Source organism: Mangifera indica, chromosome 12 (assembly GCF_011075055.1).
Source record: "Mangifera indica cultivar Alphonso chromosome 12, CATAS_Mindica_2.1, whole genome shotgun sequence".
Lineage (NCBI taxonomy): Eukaryota > Viridiplantae > Streptophyta > Magnoliopsida > Sapindales > Anacardiaceae > Mangifera > Mangifera indica.
The window spans coordinates 14,528,788-14,549,412 of NC_058148.1; the positions used below are offsets into that span (position 1 = coordinate 14,528,788).

General features: G+C 35.9%; 4 protein-coding genes across 4 annotated transcripts; 2 read left to right on the top strand and 2 right to left on the bottom strand.

The window, feature by feature from the left end:
- Positions 1 to 105: 105 nt before the first annotated feature.
- LOC123192587 (GDSL esterase/lipase At5g45670-like) lies at positions 106 to 1,837 on the bottom strand. Its single transcript, XM_044605185.1, has 5 exons — positions 1,512 to 1,837; positions 1,296 to 1,420; positions 959 to 1,204; positions 633 to 888; positions 106 to 554 (listed from the first exon to the last, which is right to left on the bottom strand). Exons 1-5 carry the CDS (start codon positions 1,747 to 1,749, stop codon positions 331 to 333), a joined length of 1,089 nt encoding a protein of 362 aa, XP_044461120.1. The 5' UTR covers positions 1,750 to 1,837; the 3' UTR covers positions 106 to 330.
- Positions 1,838 to 3,878: 2,041 nt separating this feature from the next.
- Positions 3,879 to 5,698, bottom strand: LOC123192556. The gene is made up of 2 exons (XM_044605139.1): positions 5,050 to 5,698; positions 3,879 to 4,167 (listed from the first exon to the last, which is right to left on the bottom strand). The coding sequence occupies exons 1-2, from the start codon at positions 5,521 to 5,523 to the stop codon at positions 4,000 to 4,002; spliced, it is 642 nt and encodes a 213-aa protein (XP_044461074.1). The 5' UTR covers positions 5,524 to 5,698; the 3' UTR covers positions 3,879 to 3,999.
- Positions 5,699 to 6,488: 790 nt separating this feature from the next.
- LOC123193432 (alpha,alpha-trehalose-phosphate synthase [UDP-forming] 1-like) lies at positions 6,489 to 14,906 on the top strand. The gene is made up of 18 exons (XM_044606426.1): positions 6,489 to 6,871; positions 7,196 to 7,568; positions 7,705 to 7,802; positions 7,976 to 8,364; positions 8,948 to 9,062; positions 9,218 to 9,319; positions 9,588 to 9,738; positions 10,442 to 10,530; positions 11,060 to 11,108; positions 11,968 to 12,068; positions 12,277 to 12,464; positions 12,942 to 13,059; positions 13,130 to 13,306; positions 13,382 to 13,504; positions 13,594 to 13,681; positions 13,804 to 13,934; positions 14,038 to 14,136; positions 14,351 to 14,906. Exons 1-18 carry the CDS (start codon positions 6,818 to 6,820, stop codon positions 14,732 to 14,734), a joined length of 2,829 nt encoding a protein of 942 aa, XP_044462361.1. The 5' UTR covers positions 6,489 to 6,817; the 3' UTR covers positions 14,735 to 14,906.
- Positions 14,907 to 16,034: 1,128 nt separating this feature from the next.
- On the top strand, positions 16,035 to 20,579 carry LOC123192509 (subtilisin-like protease SBT5.6). Its single transcript, XM_044605092.1, has 9 exons — positions 16,035 to 16,291; positions 16,388 to 16,580; positions 16,822 to 17,016; positions 17,163 to 17,274; positions 18,324 to 18,882; positions 18,971 to 19,062; positions 19,156 to 19,513; positions 19,588 to 19,801; positions 19,887 to 20,579. Exons 1-9 carry the CDS (start codon positions 16,220 to 16,222, stop codon positions 20,417 to 20,419), a joined length of 2,328 nt encoding a protein of 775 aa, XP_044461027.1. The 5' UTR covers positions 16,035 to 16,219; the 3' UTR covers positions 20,420 to 20,579.
- The last annotated feature ends 46 nt before the right edge of the window (positions 20,580 to 20,625 follow it).

The following is a 20,625-nucleotide window of genomic DNA, read 5'->3' on the forward strand; positions in this document are numbered from 1 at the left end:
AAAATTTTAACTTATTATTTAATGGCGGTCATTATTAAACATTCCATAATCTTCTAGTTCTAAAGTCGGCCATTAAAATGAGTAATTGGTTATTAATAAGAAAAGTTAATACCAAAGCCAAAATCTCTTGCATTTCCCATTTCTTATCTTAAAACAAATACACATAAAATTACAAAATAAACACCCCAAAAGATGAATGGGTTATTTGTTATTACACAAATAATTGCACAATTTGTTATAGGCAACCATAATTAAAACAAAAACAACAATAATTAGCTGAGTATATATAAATTTATCTTAATTTCTCACTTCAACTCATAATCTCCATCATCAGAGCTGAGCTAAGCGGCGGATATCCATGGGGTAAGCATCCGATGCAGACTGAGCACTGTATGATCTCCTTCCAATGATCTCATTTGCAGCTTCAGTTGGATGAAATGCATCCCAAAACACATATTCCCTCCTGTTAGGGCATGGAGTTTGTGCTGGAAGACATGTAATTTGTCCGTTGTTTCTCCCCACACCACAGCATCCCGCATTTGTAACCCTGAAACCTGTAACAATCAACCAATTTTAATCAGTTAATTTCAATTAGACCATTAATGAAATGGAGTTTATTCAAATATACTCACCATAGGCAGCAGCCCTGTTTATTATATCTTGAAAGATCCCATACGCATTGATGTAGGTAAAGTTGGCACCAGACTGTTGATGGTTGAATCGATCAACTAGAGACCTGAGCTTGTTATTGAAAATTTGGTTTGCCGAGTTGATTCTCTCAACACAAGTTCTTCCATCTTGACTGTTTTGAGCCAACTCATTTGGGCTGCACCCTATTGCCCCCACTCCAATCAACACAAACTTCCTAGCCCCATAGTCGTATAAGGTCTGCAACATTCAAAAAACGCCATGTTAAGTAAGTAAGAACACACGACAATAAAATATATATACTACTGACATTAAGTTGCTCAGTGTACTGTTGAATGAGAACATCAGCATATTGTTCTGGGCTGAACTGTTGAGCGGTTGAATAATAGAGAGGTTGAAAATAGTTATTGAGATAGTCATTGCTGCCCAACCCAATTGAGAAAATGCAACGGCTTAGATAATTGGCGGCTGTATCTTCGTCTCCAAGTAAGTTCACTACTTGCTGCACTGTGTTTTTGTAATTATTTACTTGTCCACTGAAACTAATCCGATCGCCCTGGAAGAAAAATAATGTCAAAATGTAAGTGGCTATTGAGCGAATTTTATCATTTTTGACAAAGAAGAGTTGACGTATAATTAATTCTCACCAGTTGTCGACCAGTTTCTTCTCTTATTCCAGCTGCTGCTGATGCAAAGTTCACTCCATTGAGAATGTCTTGACCTCTTGTAGTTGAGTATGGAGAAATATAAGAATCAAATCCCAGAAGCTCAGCTGCATATTAATTAGGAAAGCAAATGAGATTAGTGATAATTAATTCTGATGTGACATTGGTTAATTTAAATTACGTCCAAAGCTTAGTTACCAATGACATCAACAGTAGTTCCTCCATTGCTAAATCTTCCGGACGGTCCACCAGGGAAGTCAATCCCATAAGGCAAATAATCAGCTCTAGCCAATGAAGTCAGTTCATTATTGTTCCCATTATCCACCAATGAGTCGCCAAAAATGAAGTAACAAGGAACCTGTGGTGCGGCTTTAGCCCCATTAAGCAAACACAAAACAATTACCACTACACAACATTTTCCTATTGCCCTCGCCATCAAACCAAGAACCCAAGAAGGAATTATCTTAAGAAGAAGGATATGGTGGAAAGAAGCTTAGAGGAACTGTGGGCTGTGTCTGATATAAATGCTGCATACATTGTTTATATAGAGAAGGAAACAAGATGTCAACGATGGAAAATGGTATGAACAGTCGCATTGCCATAAGTTTTACAGTTGAGAGATTAGGTAGCTGCATTAATTACACGCGGAGATACTGTGAGAATTCAAAGCAAATCAAGATGGCTGGATTCAATTATCTGTCTGAGTTTGCTGTGGAATGGATCCCAATACAAGCAAATTGAATTGGTCGGTGTCAAACCCTTGTCTGTTTATAGCGTCCTTTAAAACTCTGATCATTGGCGTGCTCATCTCATAATTATTCTGACATGATATAATTAATATCGACATGGGGCAATCCTTACTTGTGCCCTTTGTTTTGTTCAAGATCTACTCGTTTCATAAGTATTTGAGTTTAAACTCGTATGAATTTGATTTAAATTTAATCCTAAGTCATACAAAAATTTAATCTTTTTGTCACTATCATTACTCTCCTTATAAAGCCACGAAGATTTTGAGTCATTACTGTACAACGAAAACTATCAATTTTGGGTACACATATCAACATTCATTTGGTCCTACTGCACCTTTTCTTAATTAAGTTTGGTTTACTTAATGCTTATTGCAGCATGCATTACAGCAAACCATGAAGAAGCAATGTGACTTTGATAGAGAAAGCAACCGAGAACAGCTAGACGCATAGTAGTATTTATTAGGCCGGAGGACAATTTTCCACCTAAGGTTTGATGCAAATACAAACACACATTCATAAGATTTAAAAAATTCAAATATCCACTTAAAATTTAGTCTATTTTCACACACCCAAAAATTTTGTTAGAATTAAGAATAAAATCTTTATTTTATCAATAATATTAAAATAAATAAAATTATATCTCATTTTTCTCCGGTTTGAAAACTAACAATTTTTTTCAAAATTAAATTTTAAAAAATTCATTTTTCCTCCCTAGTGTTTTAAAATTTGAAAATTTTTCTCCCTTTCTTACGAATGATGGACAATACCTTCATCTGAACAACAGCTTCATCATCCAAATGAAACATCCTTTGGATGATGTCTCGTCATCCAAGTGAAACGTCATTCAAATGAAGGCTTTGTTTGCTATTCACTCGAGAGGGAGAGAATCTTTCAAGCTCTAAAACCCTAAGAAAAAAAGTAAATCTTTTAAAATTTAACCTTAAAGAAACTCGTTAATTTTTAAACAAAAAATAATAATAAAATATAATTTTATTTATTTTAATATTATTAATAAAATAACAATTTTATCTTTAATTCTAATAAAAAAATTTTAAATATATAAAAATTGTTACTTTGGGTGAATATTTGAACTTTTGAAATTCTAGGTGTGTGCTTTTGGTTGCAGCAAACCTTGCATGGAGCGGTTGACCCAGTGTGGCTGTTCTGAAAATTTCATTGATTAGACGCTGAACGAGTGATCTCTATCCAGCATTAAATGGGAATTGGTAAGGAAATTTAATGCTCTCATCTTCCCTTCATAAATTGCAAGAAAAATTAATTACCAGATAATTTGCCATCTGCATGTGCTCCAGTTTGCTTTGAAATTTGAAATGCCTCCAATTTGTGTCCATTTTAAAGTGAAAAAGGCATAACAAGCCTTAACTTGTAGGCTAGATTCCGGGTTTGATTTCCTTCGAGCCAGATGTTTTCCTCATGAATTTTTAGTATTACGGTAACTGGCCTTTCTTTGACCCGGTAAAGGTTTATTGGACTGAAAAGGGGATTTAATCTCTATCAACAGCTGTGTTAAGATTAAATAAAATTAAAATATAAAGGAGCCGTGAAGTAGTTATAAAATTTATAGAGAGTTAACATAAAATTGTAAATATGATATTAATATTTTTTATATATATAATTAAAAAATTTTCAAAATTAATAGGATGAATTGATTTTTTTTTGTTATCCCATTTGGGCTCTTAATCCCAGTTGGCTATGTGATTAGACCAATCAGTCGAACTAATTAAAGCTAACGAGATTAAAATAATAAATAATTTTAAATTAATGTATATTATCTTAAAAAATATTATAACCAAAATATTGCAACATCTCGTATCATCCTGTATTCATATGCATACGTATATATATTGTTGAATCATACATCTACTGTTGAATAATTGAAAACAAAAGATTGGTTTCTTAGATGTTTTACCTTCCATTTATAAGTCATAATCAAGATCAGGAGCGGAAAAATGCTGGGAAACCAGAGATTGAAAGATTTGAAGTAAGCCTTCCAAGTCATTACTGCCTAACACCAAACAGTCCCTTAATAAGCTTCCCTCCACCACTTCTACCTGCACTGTTTCGACCACTTCTCTTAATGGGCCCTGCAAATAAATGCATTCCCCAAACCATTACGCAACTTTGGTTTTGGAAAAGGCCGAAGGAATATTTTCCATTGAAAGTATATTGTTTTTTGAAATTTTTTTTATTTTAATTTGAAAAATTTTATTTATCTATACCCGAACAATTAAAATTAATAGTTTTAAAAATAAAATAATAATTTTATTTATAATATTAAAAATAAACTGAAATTTTATTTTATTTTATTTTTTTCAAACCTTAAAAACTAACAATTTCTCTCTATCCAAGTTTTCAAAAATAGTATTTTCCCTCTTAGGGGTTTCTAATTTTTCAGATTCAATTTTTCGGTAACGTCTCTTTCTCTCTGACGACATCTCTTTCTCTCTAGCGTGACTTTCTTCCGACAGTCTTCATCGACATCATCGATGATGAAGACGAGTCTCATCTTCGTCTATAACAAAGACAAGATCTTCATCGTGGACAAAGACGAGTCATCTTTATCATGGACGAAAACCTCATCTTTATCTCTAAACAAAAATGAGTCGTCTTCGTCCATGCCGTTGACGATGACGTCAAGGAAGATTGTCAAAAGGAAGTCGCATCAAAGAAAAAGAGAATTTGCCTAGAGGTCATAAGAGAGGAAGAGACGTCATCGAAAAATTGAATCTGAAAAATTAAAAACCTTATAAAAAAATATTATTTTTAAAAATTTAGGTTGAGAGAAAATTATCGACTTTTAAAATTTTGAAGAAAAAAATAATATAACTAATTAATTTTAACTATATATATAAAAAGATAAATAAAATTTTTAAAGTAAATAAAGAAAACTCGTACAAACCGTTTACTTTGGGACGGAAATGGTCCTTTGGCCTTTGGAAAATTATAAAAGAAAAAGCTAAACTTACCGATTGTCGAAACACGCCCAGTAGTCTAACAAGCAGCCGTTTCGAAACCTCGAGGACATTCCCGTAATTTCGGCGGATCCAAGTTGCCTTGTCAAGGTCCGAGTCAAATCTCATCAACTCAGTTATGAATCTCCCCAGATCGTTCAAATCTGAAGCGGCGCCGTGCAACTCCCGGTAATCTAATTCCCGCCACGCGTAATTTTTCACGTAGTCCCATCCCACTGACCAGGCGAATCCCACGAAGCCTAACCCCAGCCCTGGCTCCAGCTTTTGAGCTATGAGCCTGGCCCGGTTTGCGCCGGATATGTCACCGCGTTCGGCGCGTAGGTTGGCGACGCGCATGAGGATGGAGTGGGAAAGGGACAGGAGCGAACGGTATTGGAAGATGGAGACGGAGTGGATGGGCTGTGGTGCGGTGGTGGCGAGGATGATGAACAGGAATAGGGGTTTCAAATATGGTGTCATCTTGACCATTGATTCTGATAACCGATGATCGAACGCTACTCTGGATAGGTTTCATAAAAACAGTGGTGGGCTGTTTGAACTTCCGTAAAATCTTAAGGGAAAAAAAGAGATTTCTTCTTTCTTTTTTCAGTTTTTTAATTCTAAATAATTAAATTCCATTAAATGTATTATTGTAAATAAAAATTGATCACATTACCATCGGATAAATTATAAGATTTTTTATTATATATAAATTAAATATATAATATAAATAATATAAAATAAATTATCAGAATAACTTTTATCTATCTTTAATTAAACATTCCTTAAATAAAAAAAAAAATTATACCAAATTCAAAACCACCTTCAAAGAAAATCTTATTAAACATGAAACATAATTATAATCTTACTATTGTGAGATTGGATATCCTATAAATTTAAATATTATATTCAAATTATTGGTCTAATTCATTAGAAAAAGTTATAAAAAAATTTTTAAAGCATAAATAAGGTCGAAAGCCTGAACTTATAAATGATTTGGATATGAACATCGAAATTGAAACCTAAATAGATAGGCTTAAAAATCCAACTCAAAATTACAAATCCAAACTTAAATAAATCGGGCTAAATTTGTTAGACCCAATTGACAAACCTAATGGCCGGAAAGCATCGGAAATATTTGGGTGTAGAAGTGTTGTGAGTATATTCCGGCGGGATACGAAATTTTTTTGATAACAAAGAAATATTACTTAAATCGGAAAATTTTAATTCAGTATCCACTTGGAAGATCTTATTATTAATGTAATAATAAATTATTTGTTAATTATGGATCACACGTATCTTAACTCAAAAGGGAGGTGATAAAGACAGGAGATATGGGTTTTTGGACACGTGGAAATCATGAAAGTCATGACCAGATCTCGTGAATTTGGATGAAGAAACAGACCTTCTTCAATTTGGCTGCGAGGGACGCCAACTTCAGAAGAGTACGCACGAGTTTTCATCTTCATTCAGTGGCACACAAATTTATAATTAAAAAAAAGATTTGACTATATTCAGATAAAAACCAAATCTCGAGAAATCGAATCTTACAGTAAAAAAAATTAGAATACTAAGTTTTGTTGATAATAATTGGGAATATGATTGCAGAATTTTGTGTATCACAGATATTGAGTCACCTTACCCCCAAAATATCGCTTCCACAACTAGCTCCCTCGTCTCCATATGGCTTCCCCTCATTATTTTTCATTTCCATTTCCATTTTGCTTCGTTTACCAAAGCAAACCAAAACCCCACTCACTTCTTCCACTCTTTCTTCTTTGTGATGAATGTCAATTCGTTTCAGGATCAAAATATCTGCATTTTGCAAAGCAATTCGGTATTTCTTTCATACCCTTTTCTTTCCTTTGATCTCTATGGCTTTAATGTTTATTTGGATTGTATGCGAAATGTTGTCGTTATCAATGTTTATCTTCATGGTTGGTATATATTTTTCTGGAATTTTAATGGTTTTTTTTCACTTCAAGTAGTCTTGTTTTTGTTTGATTCACCGAGAAAGACGCTAGACTTTTTTGTCAATTATTAATACAAATGGGAATTACTTCATAGTTACTTGTTCAATGTTTTTTTACTTTGTTGTTTGAGTGGATATAGTATCTTGCATATGTTGTTAGAATGATTAAAGGGGATTTGCACTTTGCAGCCTCTGTTGCAGTTGAAGCATATGCCAGGGAACATGTATAATGGCAGCCCTGGTACACCGGGAACGAGACTGGAAAGGCTTTTGAGAGAAAGAGAATTGCGGAAAAACCGGTCAGCACAAGTGAATGATGTAGAACAAACTTTTTCTGGGAGTGACTCATGTTTTAGTGATGGTGAAAATTGGAGTGTACTTGATGAGGAAGAGTTTATTGCAGCAGCAAGAGCTTTGAGTGATAGTGCTGAGAGGCAAGAAGGACGGCCTAAACAACGTTTGCTGGTGGTAGCCAACAGGTTACCTGTGTCTGCCATTAGGAGGGGGGATGACTCGTGGCAACTTGAGATGAGTGTTGGGGGATTAGTCAGTGCACTACTTGGTAAGTAGTAATATCATGAATTGTTATTCTAATGATGTTACCTGCAATGTCATTTGTTGATTTTGTAAGGTTGCTTCCTAGTTTGGGTTTTCATTTCTGCAGTGAAGGCTGATTGCTTCCTGGTTATTTTCCTTAGGCGTGAAGGAGTTTGAGGCCAGATGGATTGGCTGGGCTGGTGTAAATGTACCTGATGAAATTGGTCAAAAAGGACTAACTAAAGCCCTTGCAGAAAAGGTTTGAAAATTGCCGCTCTCTCTTGAACTTAAAGTTTCATTAGAGTTGAACTTGTACATCAGCCAACATCATGGATTGTGAGATTGGTGTTTAACAACCCAACTTCCCTCATGCATTGATCATGCACACGGCACCATTTTCCTTTTTCCTCACCTTGCTTCATTTGATTGCAGAGGTGCATCCCAGTGTTCCTTGATGAAGAAACTGTCCACCAATATTACAATGGTTATTGTAATAACATATTGTGGCCTCTTTTTCACTATCTTGGGCTTCCACAGGAAGATCGTTTAGCAACCACTCGTAGTTTCCAATCTCAGTTTGATGCATATAAAAAGGCAAACCAAATGTTCGCTGATGTGGTGAACAGTGTTTATGAGGAGGGAGATGTTGTTTGGTGCCATGATTATCACTTAATGTTTCTTCCAGAATGTCTAAAAGATTATAACTGCAACATGAAAGTTGGTTGGTTTCTTCATACACCCTTTCCTTCCTCAGAAATACATAGGATGTTGCCTTCTAGATCAGAGCTTCTGAGATCTGTTCTTGCCGCTGATTTAGTTGGGTATGGTCACTTAATTTTTGGCAAGACACTTCTAATTACATGTTTGCATTACTTGTTAATTTTTTTTTTTAAATTTCTTGTCCCTGTTCTGCTTCATAAGTTTAGAGGAATCCTAACGGCACTTAAATCTGTAAAATCTGTAAGGTATCAAAATTCTCCCTGAATTTTTGGAAGTTGTATGGAATTTGTCAACTACTTGAATGGCTCATCAGTATGCAACCGTGAATTTAAAAAAATGACATATTTTTCTGTTTTAGATACTCGTTTACAATGTCTTCACGAAATGAACTCCAAAGTTGTTTACTTCAAGATAGCTAAGATTCCTATTAGGTGATAGTGAGGAGGACGAATAAACTTAAAAAGAAAAAGGCCTCTTGGTATTACGACAATGGTGGATGTATGGGCCTGTTTTAGCTTGTTTGTGAACTAATCACCTACTAAAGAAGTATGATGTGGCAATATTGATTCTCTGTGCTGTCAAGTTCTGATCTGTTTTTCACTATAGTTGTTTAATTTCTTTTGCAATGCCAGGTTCAAAAGACTGGTTTTACTACTATTTAGATTTGGTCTTTCATCTCTGCAGCTTTCACACATATGATTATGCAAGGCATTTTGTTAGTGCCTGTACTCGTATACTTGGGCTTGAGGGCACACCTGAAGGAGTAGAGGATCAAGGAAGGCTGACTCGTGTTGCTGCGGTACATATTGGCTGATAACTTTCTCATGTTTTGTTCCATATACTGCTACACAACTTGAGATTTAATTGCAGTGCTGCACAGTTCTAAGAATATTAATCAGTATGAACTCTTTAAATTCTTTTTCATGATGCAAAACTTGGACATTGATATTACAGTTTCCAATTGGGATAGATTCTGATCGGTTCATCCGAGCTCTTGAACTCCCTCAAGTCAAGGATCACATGAAAGAATTGCAAGATAGATTTGCAGGCCGAAAGGTGGGAGCTGCTTATTTCTTGATGAACAATGATATATTGCCCTTTTTCTTGACTTCTGTAATGGTGTGTGCCTATATTTTGTTAATACATAAAATGATTTTCAGCTGACACAAATAACCAACTTGAGTAATATTGACATTTTATTAAATATGTGCATGCTTACTCTTACTATACTGGTGTTAAATTTATATAGTCATGCTTGACATGCTTTTTTACTGCCTTTTTTTTCATTATAATTACCTATTGTTACTTTTTCAACAATGGACAGGTTATGTTAGGTGTTGATCGTCTGGATATGATCAAGGGAATACCTCAAAAGATTTTGGCTTTTGAAAAATACCTTGAGGAAAATCCAAGTTGGCGTGATAAAGTAGTTCTAATTCAAATTGCTGTACCAACAAGGACAGATGTTCCTGAGTGTATACTTCTTAAACACACTTCTTCCCAGTAGCTGGTGTTTTCATCTTGTGATAGTAATGCCATATTAATGCTCATTATCACTTGCTCATGTAGGTCATTAGTTTAAATGGTTGAGGGCATCATAAGAGGTTGATTTTAGCCTTCTCTTCTTGTGCCTAGGTTAAAATTGTGTTGTCACATCTGTTTTGAGCAACTAGCCTCTTTTGCTAAGCATTCTGGATAACTAATTTATAGGGCTATGAGGCCAGCTTTTCATGATGGAAATTAGGAAGCAAACCGTAGGCAGCAAAGAAACAACATGCCCATAAATTTATGTGGTTACAAGTAGTGAAAAGAGATAGGAGTTCTAAAGAAGTTAGAAACAGTATGGCTTCAGATATTATGAAATGGAAAAGGAGGATTGATTTAATGACTTTGAATAGTTTGGGATTAAGCCTTGATTGAGTTTATTTGGTTTGGTTGACTAGATGCTAGGTACTTTAGACTCTCCTTTGCCTGTCTTCTATTGGTCTGCTTTGCCTTGCTGCATGACTTGTGCAAGTATTATCTATGTTCTTATCTATTATGTGCAAGTATTACACGAGAGGCTGTTGCTTTGTTATGGATGGTTAAAACTATTTTACTTTCAAAATTTTATTTTCTCTTGAAGTAATTACAGTTTATATTCAGTATTCTTTATCCTCCTATTCGGCTTCCTTGCAGATCAGAAGCTTACTAGTCAGGTTCATGAGATTGTTGGGCGCATTAACGGAAGATTTGGATCCCTTACAACTGTTCCAATACATCATCTGGTTAGTCTTTACCTTGTAATTTCAGTATCTGAATATACCATATCACAATGACATACATATAAAATCGTGATTTCTGTTTACTCATTTTCTGCAATTTATAAATGCCTTTCAAATTAGCATTGGTCTATATGGAATATTTTAGCGATATTTATTTGTTCAATTGCTGAATTAATTAATAAATTTTAAAGTAGAAGCTATGTTATTATTTCATTTAATAAACTGGTTTTTAGATTAAGAACTTAATGTGTGGTCTTCAAAGACAGTATCTTGCTAAATAACTTGCAGGGGCAATACAAGATGAAATGTTGTCATTTTTGTGATTTTTGGCATCAACTCAGAAATAAAAAGTTTGAAGAATTTGTCAGCGCAATATATGGTTTTGCATGCATTAATTTGTCTTTTTACCATACTGCAAGAGTTTTTCAGTTAGTTTTCTCTTAATTTCTTTGTTCCCTTTCAGTTTTTCATTCAACTAATTCTGTTGACTAGTTATCTGAAGGTTTCTAAAACATTTACTCTTTATTTACAGGATCGATCTCTTGAATTTCATGCATTATGTGCACTTTACGCTGTTACTGGTACTCATTCTGTACCATAACATTCTGAGTCTTTAATCATTATTGTCTTTATCAACTGATACTCTGTTGTAAGTTCTGTCAACTTTTGCCAAATCATTAGTTGTACACTTACACCTACATTATATAAGATGGATGTCCTTTAAATGGCATGCATAAACAAACAGTTTCAGGGAGTTACAATTGATAGGCAAGATTGTTCATCTTTATGCATTAATCAAAGGAAAGCTTCTGCTTTTATTGCTTTTAAAGCATATAAGCTTCTTTCTTGAAATCCTCATTTCAGGGAATTGTAATTGATAGGCTAGATTTTTCATCTTTATGTGTTAATTGATGGAAAGGTTTTAGCTAGTTTCTGCTTCTATTGCTTTTAAATCATGTGAGTTTGTTACTTCAAGTCCTCTAACAGTTTGCCTTTTTAATTGGTTATATTTGTATTTTCCTATGAACTTCCTATTTCTTGGAATTTGGTAGTGCTTCAAACCTTTTTAGTATGCTAGCTAGGTATTGGAACTGACAGTTCAAGATGAGCAAGTTAAGGTCATCTGTCGATATGAATATTAAAAACAAATTGTTTATTTCCGAGCATCTGCAAATACATTTATCAGAAACTAAAGACTAGTCTTTAGCGCATGCTTCACAAATATGAACACAATCTATATATGCTTCTTTGCCAAAATTTGCGCATAAAGAAATCTTGTTTCAAGGTCTACGAAGTAGTACAAATAAGTATTTAATTGAACTTAAGTCCAAAGCAGGCTAGCATTATATTCACTTTATTCTACAAATAGAAATGTTTGCTTAGAAGCTTGAAGACTTATAATTCCATGTATTCCTGGATTTTTTTTTTCCTCTCGTTTAGATGTAGCACTTGTTACATCTTTGAGGGATGGAATGAACCTTGTCAGCTATGAGTTTGTTGCCTGCCAAGATTCAAAGAAAGGAGTCCTGATTCTTAGTGAGGTAATTAAGGTTTCTTTTTAATCTCTTTAAGTTTATATATGATTAATTCATTTTTAGACGACAATGAGAGTTAGCTGTTGTTAAAATGAATATACTGTAATCAGATATCATTTGGCCATCAATCAGGTGATTGTTTACATGTATAGAATCTTAGTTATTGATGTTATCAGTACATTAGGTTCTGTTAAAAATTTCTTTTTCTTTCTAGTTTGCAGGTGCAGCACAGTCTCTTGGTGCTGGGGCAGTATTGGTAAATCCATGGAATATCACAGAAGTTGCTGCTTCAATTGGTTATGCTTTGAACATGCCAGCTGATGAAAGAGAAAAGCGGCACCACCACAACTTCATGCATGTGACTACTCACACATCTCAAGAATGGGCTGCAACCTTTGTAAGGTGTTGTTCACTCTTTTCTCTTTAATTTTTTTTATTTGGTGAGTTTGAGGTTCAGTGAAAGCTTATATATTTGTTTTATGGAGGTCAATAAGTAGAATTTGTGGAAACATGTCCTACTTTTTTCTTGTACTCATTGCTGTCCACCCTGCAAAACACACCAACCTGCCTTTCATACACATATTTGAAAAAATATGAATTTTTTTATTCTTGAAAGATAGATCATCATCTCATTATGAGTTGCTACCAAATAATCAGCCTCTATAAACTGTATTTCTATATGTGGTTTAGATTTGAGACATTTCCTTGGATTAGGATTGGGTATATTTTGCTAGTTGAATTTGATTAATGTTATTCAACTGGGCTGGGTGTACAGGAATAAGATATTTTCCTCATACAAGCTCCTATACATGTTTTGACATAATTGGAAGTTCTTCCTTTTCATACAACACACTAATCCAGAAATATTCTGCCATTTAGTGAACTCAATGATACAATTGTTGAAGCTCAACTGAGAACTAGGCAAGTTCCACCCTTACTTCCTATTAAAGCTTCGGTCGATAGCTTTCTGCAGTCCAAGAATCGATTGCTCATATTGGTATGCTCTTCTTTTCTGCTTTTGGATGTTGAATCTTGGGCAATCAGGTTACCTTGCTTCCATTTTACAGGGATTCGACGCAACTTTAACTGCACCAATGGACTCCCTGGGGAGAAGGGGTGGTCACATTAGAGAAATGGATCTCAAATTGCATCCAGAATTAGAAGGTCCCTTGAAGAAGCTTTGTGATGATCCAAGGACAACGGTCATTGTCCTTAGTGGAAGCGACAGAAGTGTCCTAGATGAAGTACTGTTGTTCCCCGGATGATTTATATTCTGCCTTTTGCATATATTACATTGAGCTAAAAAATTCTTTTTACAGAATTTTGGTGATTACAACTTGTGGCTGGCAGCAGAAAATGGGATGTTTTTACGCCTGACAGCAGGAGAGTGGATGACAACAATGCCAGAAAATCTGAATATGGATTGGGTTGACAGTGTCAAGGTTTATAACATTAATTCGTATGTGAAAACTAAGTATCTGTGTAAACTTCTCTCTACAAACTAAGCCATTGATGGCTTTCATAATTTCAGCATGTTTTTGAGTATTTTACTGAAAGGACACCAAGATCACATTTTGAGGTCCGAGAAACGTCACTTGTATGGAACTACAAGAATGCAGGTAAATGATAATTGTCATGTCCTACTCTTCTTCAATTTTTGATTTAGAAAATCTGATGACACTAATGATATTATTTCATTGATTTATTCATCCATTTTCTTAAAAACTTTGCCTTCAATTAGACCTTGAGTTTGGAAGGCTTCAAGCTAGGGATATGTTGCAGCATCTATGGTCAGGCCCAATCTCAAATGCATCTGTTGATGTTGTTCAAGGTGGCCGATCTGTCGAGGTCCGGGCTGTTGGTGTTACAAAGGTACATGCCCTTCACCTATCTGCAAGTTTTACATGCTTACTCTGTTACTAATTAGAACCACATTTTGATTTCTTTCCCATTGAGTTTCTCATCTAATCAACAGGGTGCAGCAATTGATCGAATCCTAGGAGAAATAGTTCATAACAAAGGCATGAAGGCACCTATTGATTATGTGCTCTGCATTGGGCACTTTCTACAGAAGGTGTCTTTCTTGGCTTAAACCTTGGGCAGCTCTGTTCAATCTCAACGAATGTTTTATCAGAAAACAGTCTGTGACATTTACACAATGTCATGGACTTGTAAGATTCAAAATTCCCCTTTTTCTTGTCTAATACTCTGAGAGGTTCCAAAGCCACAGGAACACAATCGATGCCTGATTTTAAACCTGATTATGTGTATTTTACTTGTTGATTCAGGATGAAGATGTCTATAATTTTTTTGAGCCAGAGCTTCCTGCTGAAGCACCTCCTGTAACAAGACTCAAGGTGCCTGACCATTTCAGGACTTCCAGTCCACAGCTTCCAACCGGTGGAGGTGAGACCAAGGTTCCTTTCAGGAAGCAACGGTCCTTGTCATCCATAGAAAGAAAAGTTACAAATTACTTGGCTGGTGGCATTTGGCGGCCTACAAAGCATGACAGAATGTCAGTGAATGAAGGTTCTTCAGTACTCGATTTAAAGGGTGACAATTACTTCTCTTGTGCTGTTTCGAAGAAGCGATCAAATGCAAGATATCTGCTTGGATCATCTAGTGATGTTGTCATACTTTTAAAGGAGCTGGCAGAGTCTTTAATTTACTAACTAGGTGAATGCAGAAGGCTTTAGCACCATACTGATAGTGTAGCAGTTGCTATATTACAATTTTTTCCCGAGTCCACCATTTTACATACACAATCTTGGCTATTGGTGCCTTGTTCAAACGAATTATCCTGAAAATTAAAGATAAAAGATAACAAGCATGCACATTTTAGTCAAGCAGATGGGTAAAATATATATTTAATGGGAAATGGCATTTATGATAAAACTACTATACAACACACCATAAAAAGTTTTTAGTTCAAGATTTTTTATTTCATTCAAAAGGTGGTAACTATAGGCATCAATGTTGAACACCATAAAAGATTTTGAGAAGCAAACTTGGTTGGTCTTATCAGCTCCATGGTGTAAACCAATTTCATCCTGCAACTTTAGTGTGGATCTGTTTTTTGGGTTGAGGACCTATGGACAGGCTTAGATCTCATAGGGTTTCTGGTATAGGGTTTTTGACTCTCCAATTTCAACCATCAGTTTTTGAAATGTGATTTTCCATGTTTTATATCAATTAGATCCTGGGTTACCATGATATTTGTATCAACATTTGCAGTGTTTAGCTAGCAGAGAGTTGGCGCAAAGCCAACCCACCAATCCCTAATTGTTCTCCCAAGGTTTGTATAAAGAGAACGGGGGTACGGGGAATATTATTATTATCGGACAGTTGACATTATAAGTTCTAATAACCGGAAAAGTACCTCTCCAAAACAGTAGAAAAACAGCCCACAATTTTGACAATTTACAAGGGTTTGTTTTTCTTCTTTTCGTGTCTGTATAGATACATATATTGTCAAGCTGGAAAACAGTCTAGGTCTACTTGTCCGTGGCAAAATACTTGAAGACAAATAAACCCTATTCGAATTCAAATTGATTCTTTTTTGAATTTGACTCGGGTTAAAAACATCTATGTTGGCCTTACATAAATAATTACAGTTGCATCAATGCAAAATCTCCTGTGAACGCCTTGGATTCGTTCTGGTGTCGTTTCTAAGCCGCCACCATCGGACCTAGTTCAAAACCACAACCTGACATGTTTTGCTTGTTTGCTCTCAGTTTTCTTGAGAGACCCTGCAACACTATCCACACAAATGGCAATTTGATTGGACCAAAAAGAGACACTTCACGACACTTTTCATTATCATTATTATCAATACATAATTTTGATAACTTTTTAACTAATTTTAATTTCTGTCTAATCGCCAAATCGAATAGTATTATAATGATAATAACTCATTTAAAAATTTTCATATATCCACTTAATTTTTAGATAGAAAGAATCCACATAAAACGGATAATAGCTTAATGCTATATAATAATTTTACCATAACTATATTACTTCACTCCAACAAAAAAACTGTTGAAGGAATCTTAGTGATGCCCTCCTAGATAAAGAGGGATTCTGAATCTTTGAGATATACTTTAGGCAAGTATTTATACTCATCATCATCACTGCTACAAGATATCTGAATACCAACCATGGGCAATATCAATATCTTTCTGTTCTTTCTTTTTCTTCTTCCTCTATTGGTCTCTTCCGCAGAAAATAACGTAAGTTTTGCAGAAAAATAACGTAAGTTTTTTGCAGTGTCTTTTTTGTTGTTACTAGCCGCGCGAATTCTGATGAATGCTTTTGAATGATGACAGGTCTACATAGTGCAGTTTCGCGGACACAATGGAGAAAAAGCATTGCATCAGATAGAAGAAACCCACCACTCTTATTTGCTCTCTGTGAAGAACAACGAGGAAGATGCCAAGGCTTCTCGTCTTTACAGTTACCAATACAGCATCAATGGCTTCGCCGCTGTGCTCACTCCTGATGAAGCCTCCAAACTTTCAGGTAAGTAAAAGTATGATATGTATAAGAGCGAATGGTTTCAAGTTTCTAATGTAATTTCAAGATCAAACTCTTGACCCTCCTAAGTCACCAGAGTTTTATTTTTTAAGTGGGATTAATTCCACCCGAAAAGACAATTTAATTAGTATGAAATTCCTTACAAAAAGAAAAATATCATCTGGGTTCGATTCAACTTTATCTTGTGATTTATTTTTGGCACTCATGTATAAAATTTTTTTGGCAGAATTGGAAGAAGTCGTATCAGTGTTTAAAAGCGAACCGGGGCTGTACACATTACAGACGACAAGATCATGGGAATTTGCAGGCTTAAACGAGGGAAAAGAAGGAGGAAGGGGAAGACATGGCTTCAAGATGGGGGAAGACTTCTTATCAAGAGCCAAATATGGACAAGATGTAATAGTTGGTCTCTTGGATAGTGGTAAAAACTGAAAAACTCTAATGTACACGTGACTTTCTCTTATCTTCTTTGTAATTTTCTAGGAAAAGTTGCTGCCATGTCTGCATCATTTTTTCGGAAATACGATTGCATGTGAAAGTGAGTTTGTTTATTGTTCTTATAATTAGGCATTTGGCCAGAATCAGAGAGCTTCAATGACGTAGGCTTGGGACCGGTTCCAAAATCATGGAAGGGAATCTGCCAAACTGGGGTTGCTTTCAACTCTTCTAACTGCAATAAGTGAGTATTTCAATTCCCGGTTATATATCCTTTTCTTTTGAAGAGACAACTATTGGGACCAAATAATTCATGGAATCAAATATGTTTCTCATTTCATTGGTAGCCGTGTCGACTTTACTTTTTAAGTCATTGCTTTTCAAAGAAAGTAGCCAAAAAATTTTACGACTTGAAAATAGGAATGTTAATTTGACACGCAAATCCTGGAATACTAATGCCCAATCCAAAGATTTGGTAATGATTTAAGGGTTTTTAGCAGGGGTGAATTCAAGTTTACATCAACTAAGAGTTCATATAAGTTTGAGTTTGAGTAAGGATTGCTTTAGTTTGAGAGCAAATCAAGTCATATCTACTCAATTAAGTCATCAAAATTTCTTTAGTAAAATTATTGTCAATCAAGTAAATCAAACTCAATTAAAATCCACCCCAAGGATTGAAAAGTGTTTGGTGCAAACCCATAACAATTATATCTTTTAAATTGTGACGCAACTACTGTATATTTTGGGGTTTCAGGTTGCTTGTGCATGATATTCATGTATTTAGGGTTTAGGTTTTGGCAATTCATTGCCATCCCTGGACCCTAGTGCAATAAACAACTTTTCACTGAATTCATCTGCTAAAGTTTGGGAATCTTTACCTCTCGACCAAGAAAAAGAAAGTGTAATATCTGCTGACTCTATATGTGATGCTGACTCTATATGTGATGACAGCCGTAATTAGCTTTTAGATTGTTGACCCTCAGTTCCTTCTTTTTGTTAGACTTTTCCAAAACGCTCGAAGTGGGCCTTTCCAGAGCCGGCATGGATCCCTTTGGATTTTTCACTAATCTTGTTTTATAAAAAGTTGAGACTTTATCAGTATCAGACAAAGTATACGACCTTCCATTATTGTTTTTGGCTTCTTTTTCAAGTCTTCTATTTGTTTATTACCTGGATGTCCCCATGCATTGGGAGTCTTCAGGCACTGTCCCTTCAATTATTGCTGCAATTTGCAATAAGCAGTCAAACTGGTAAAAATATTTTACATTACTTTTAATTTTGACGTTTTTACAGGAAGATCATTGGAGCTAGGTACTACTTGAAAGGTTATGAGCGTGGATATGGGCGGCTTAATGAAACATTGGACTACCGTTCGCCCCGTGACATGGATGGCCATGGCACCCACACGGCATCCACAGTGGCAGGCCGCCATGTGGCTAATGTTTCCGTCTTCGGACTTGCACATGGCTCGGCTTCCGGGGGTGCCCCATTGGCCCGGCTAGCCATATACAAAGCGTGTTGGCCTATCCCTGATGTAGAGAAGGCGGTTGGCAACACATGTTATACAGAAGATATGTTGGCAGGCATAGATGACGCCATTAGAGATGGAGTTGATGTGATGAGTATCTCGATTGGCGCCTCAAGACCTCTTGCTTTTGATGAAGATGCTATAGCCATTGGCGCATTACATGCCGCTAAAATGAACATTGTCAGTGCTTGTGCAGCGGGAAATTCAGGTCCTGCCCCAGCTACATTGTCCAATAATTATCCATGGATTATCACAGTTGGTGCAAGCTCCTTGGACCGTGATTTTTTTGGGCCTCTGGTGTTAGGAAATGGCTTGAAAATCATGGTAACCAATGTCGTCCAATAACTTGATTTGATTATACTCTTATGTTTTCATACAGGCTTTTTGTATAATATATGCCATTTTATTCCAGGGAGGAACGACTCCTTACGGGCTTGAGAAGAAACATCCATTAGTAAATGCAGCAGATGTGATTGTTCCTGGAGTAGCCAAGAATGAAACAGCGTAAACTTTCTAGTCCTTACAGCGTTTTTTCTGTGGTAATTTTATGGATACACATTGAAAATGATAAAAATTGATTGATTGGTTGTCTTCCAGGCAATGCCTTCCGGGTTCTCTTGATCCTGAAAAGGTAAAAGGGAAAGTTGTTCTGTGCATGAGAGGGGTTGGAATCAGAGTTGCAAAGGGTAAAGAAGTGAAGAGGGCTGGAGGTGTTGGTTTAATATTAGGAAACCTTCCAGATTCTGGAAATGAACGGCCCTTAGATTTTCATGTCCTTCCAGGAACCGTAGTGTCCTCTGATGATACCAAAAGAATCATTCAATACATAAAATCAACCAAGAATCCAACTGCAATTATCAGTCCTGGAAAAACAGTGTTCAACGCTCAGCCAGCACCATCCATGGCTGCTTTCACTAGCAGGGGTCCTAATCCCATTGATCCTAATATTCTCAAGGTAACCAAAGCTGAACATTGGATTTGTTTATGCAATGTCTCTTTACTCTGCTAATTTTCAGTTTGTCCTTGCAGCCTGACATCACTGCTCCAGGACTGAATATATTGGCAGCATGGAGCGAGGGAGCTCCAGTTACGAAATTATCTTTCGATAAGCGATTTGTTAAGTATAATTTTGATTCAGGAACTTCTATGGCAACCCCTCATGTGGCTGCTGTTGCTGCACTTCTTAAAGCTGTGTATCCGAAATGGAGCAGTGCTGCTATAAGATCTGCCATCATGACCACGGGTAAATTCAAATATAATCACATTATCAGATTTTTCCATGTGCAACAAGCTATGTTTAACTCTGAAATGGCCAATTGACGTTGCAGCTGGCCTAAGAAACAACAGAGGCATGCCAATAACCGATCAAAATGGCAAAATGGCAACTCCTTTCATGTTTGGATCAGGCCATTTCCGTCCTGCAAAAGCAGCAGACCCCGGTCTTATATACGATGCTTTGCACGAAGACTATCTGCTCTACCTTTGCAGCATTGGAACAGAACCAGAACCAAAATTCAAGTGTCCAGGAAATCTATCCTCAACAGTCAACTTCAATTATCCATCACTTGCTATTCCTAAACTCAATGGCACCATGATTGTTAAAAGGACAGTCACTAATGTTGGTGGTAATGGCAAGAGTGTCTACTTCTTTAGCTCAAAACCCCCAGCAGGAATCTCTGTCAAGGCTTCTCCAAGTGTTTTGTTCTTCCATCATGTAGGCCAGAAAAGGAGCTTTACTATTGAAGTGAAAGCAAGAGGAACTGCAAGAAAGCTTCTGAAAAATGAGTATGGCTTTGGGTGGTACTCCTGGAATGATGGAATCCACAATGTCAGAAGTCCCATGGCTGTAGCTTTAGCTTAAAGCTTTGTTTTTTTTTTTTTTTTCCCTTCTTTAAATTGTTTACAGCAATTGTCCAGATTGAAAAATGCAGAGTTATGGAGCCCTTTCCAAGGAAAACAGGGTCTTCTGATCATTTTCATGTATTTTTTCGGGCTTCTATAATAAAATGGTCTCAAATTAATTTTTATCAGACAAAAATATTATCCGAAAAAACAGATCGACCACTT

Bases quoted from the DNA above. Each gene is read 5' to 3' on its own strand.
- LOC123192587 (XM_044605185.1), bottom strand. From the start codon at position 1,749: ATGGCGAGGGCAATAGGAAAATGTTGTGTAGTGGTAATTGTTTTGTGT. The intron at 1,421-1,511 runs GTAACTAAGCTT...ATTAATATGCAG, and splicing joins AACTACTGTTGATGTCATTG to CTGAGCTTCTGGGATTTGAT. The intron at 889-958 runs GTCAGTAGTATA...TGAATGTTGCAG, and splicing joins AGTACACTGAGCAACTTAAT to ACCTTATACGACTATGGGGC.
- LOC123192556 (XM_044605139.1), bottom strand. From the start codon at position 5,523: ATGGTCAAGATGACACCATATTTGAAACCCCTATTCCTGTTCATCATC. The intron at 4,168-5,049 runs GTAAGTTTAGCT...ATTTATTTGCAG, and splicing joins TGGGCGTGTTTCGACAATCG to GGCCCATTAAGAGAAGTGGT.
- LOC123193432 (XM_044606426.1), top strand. From the start codon at position 6,818: ATGAATGTCAATTCGTTTCAGGATCAAAATATCTGCATTTTGCAAAGC. The intron at 9,063-9,217 runs GTACATATTGGC...TTGATATTACAG, and splicing joins GGCTGACTCGTGTTGCTGCG to TTTCCAATTGGGATAGATTC. The intron at 12,465-12,941 runs GTGTTGTTCACT...TCTGCCATTTAG, and splicing joins TGGGCTGCAACCTTTGTAAG to TGAACTCAATGATACAATTG.
- LOC123192509 (XM_044605092.1), top strand. From the start codon at position 16,220: ATGGGCAATATCAATATCTTTCTGTTCTTTCTTTTTCTTCTTCCTCTA. The intron at 16,581-16,821 runs GTAAGTAAAAGT...TTTTTTTGGCAG, and splicing joins TGAAGCCTCCAAACTTTCAG to AATTGGAAGAAGTCGTATCA. The intron at 19,063-19,155 runs GTAAACTTTCTA...GTTGTCTTCCAG, and splicing joins GTAGCCAAGAATGAAACAGC to GCAATGCCTTCCGGGTTCTC.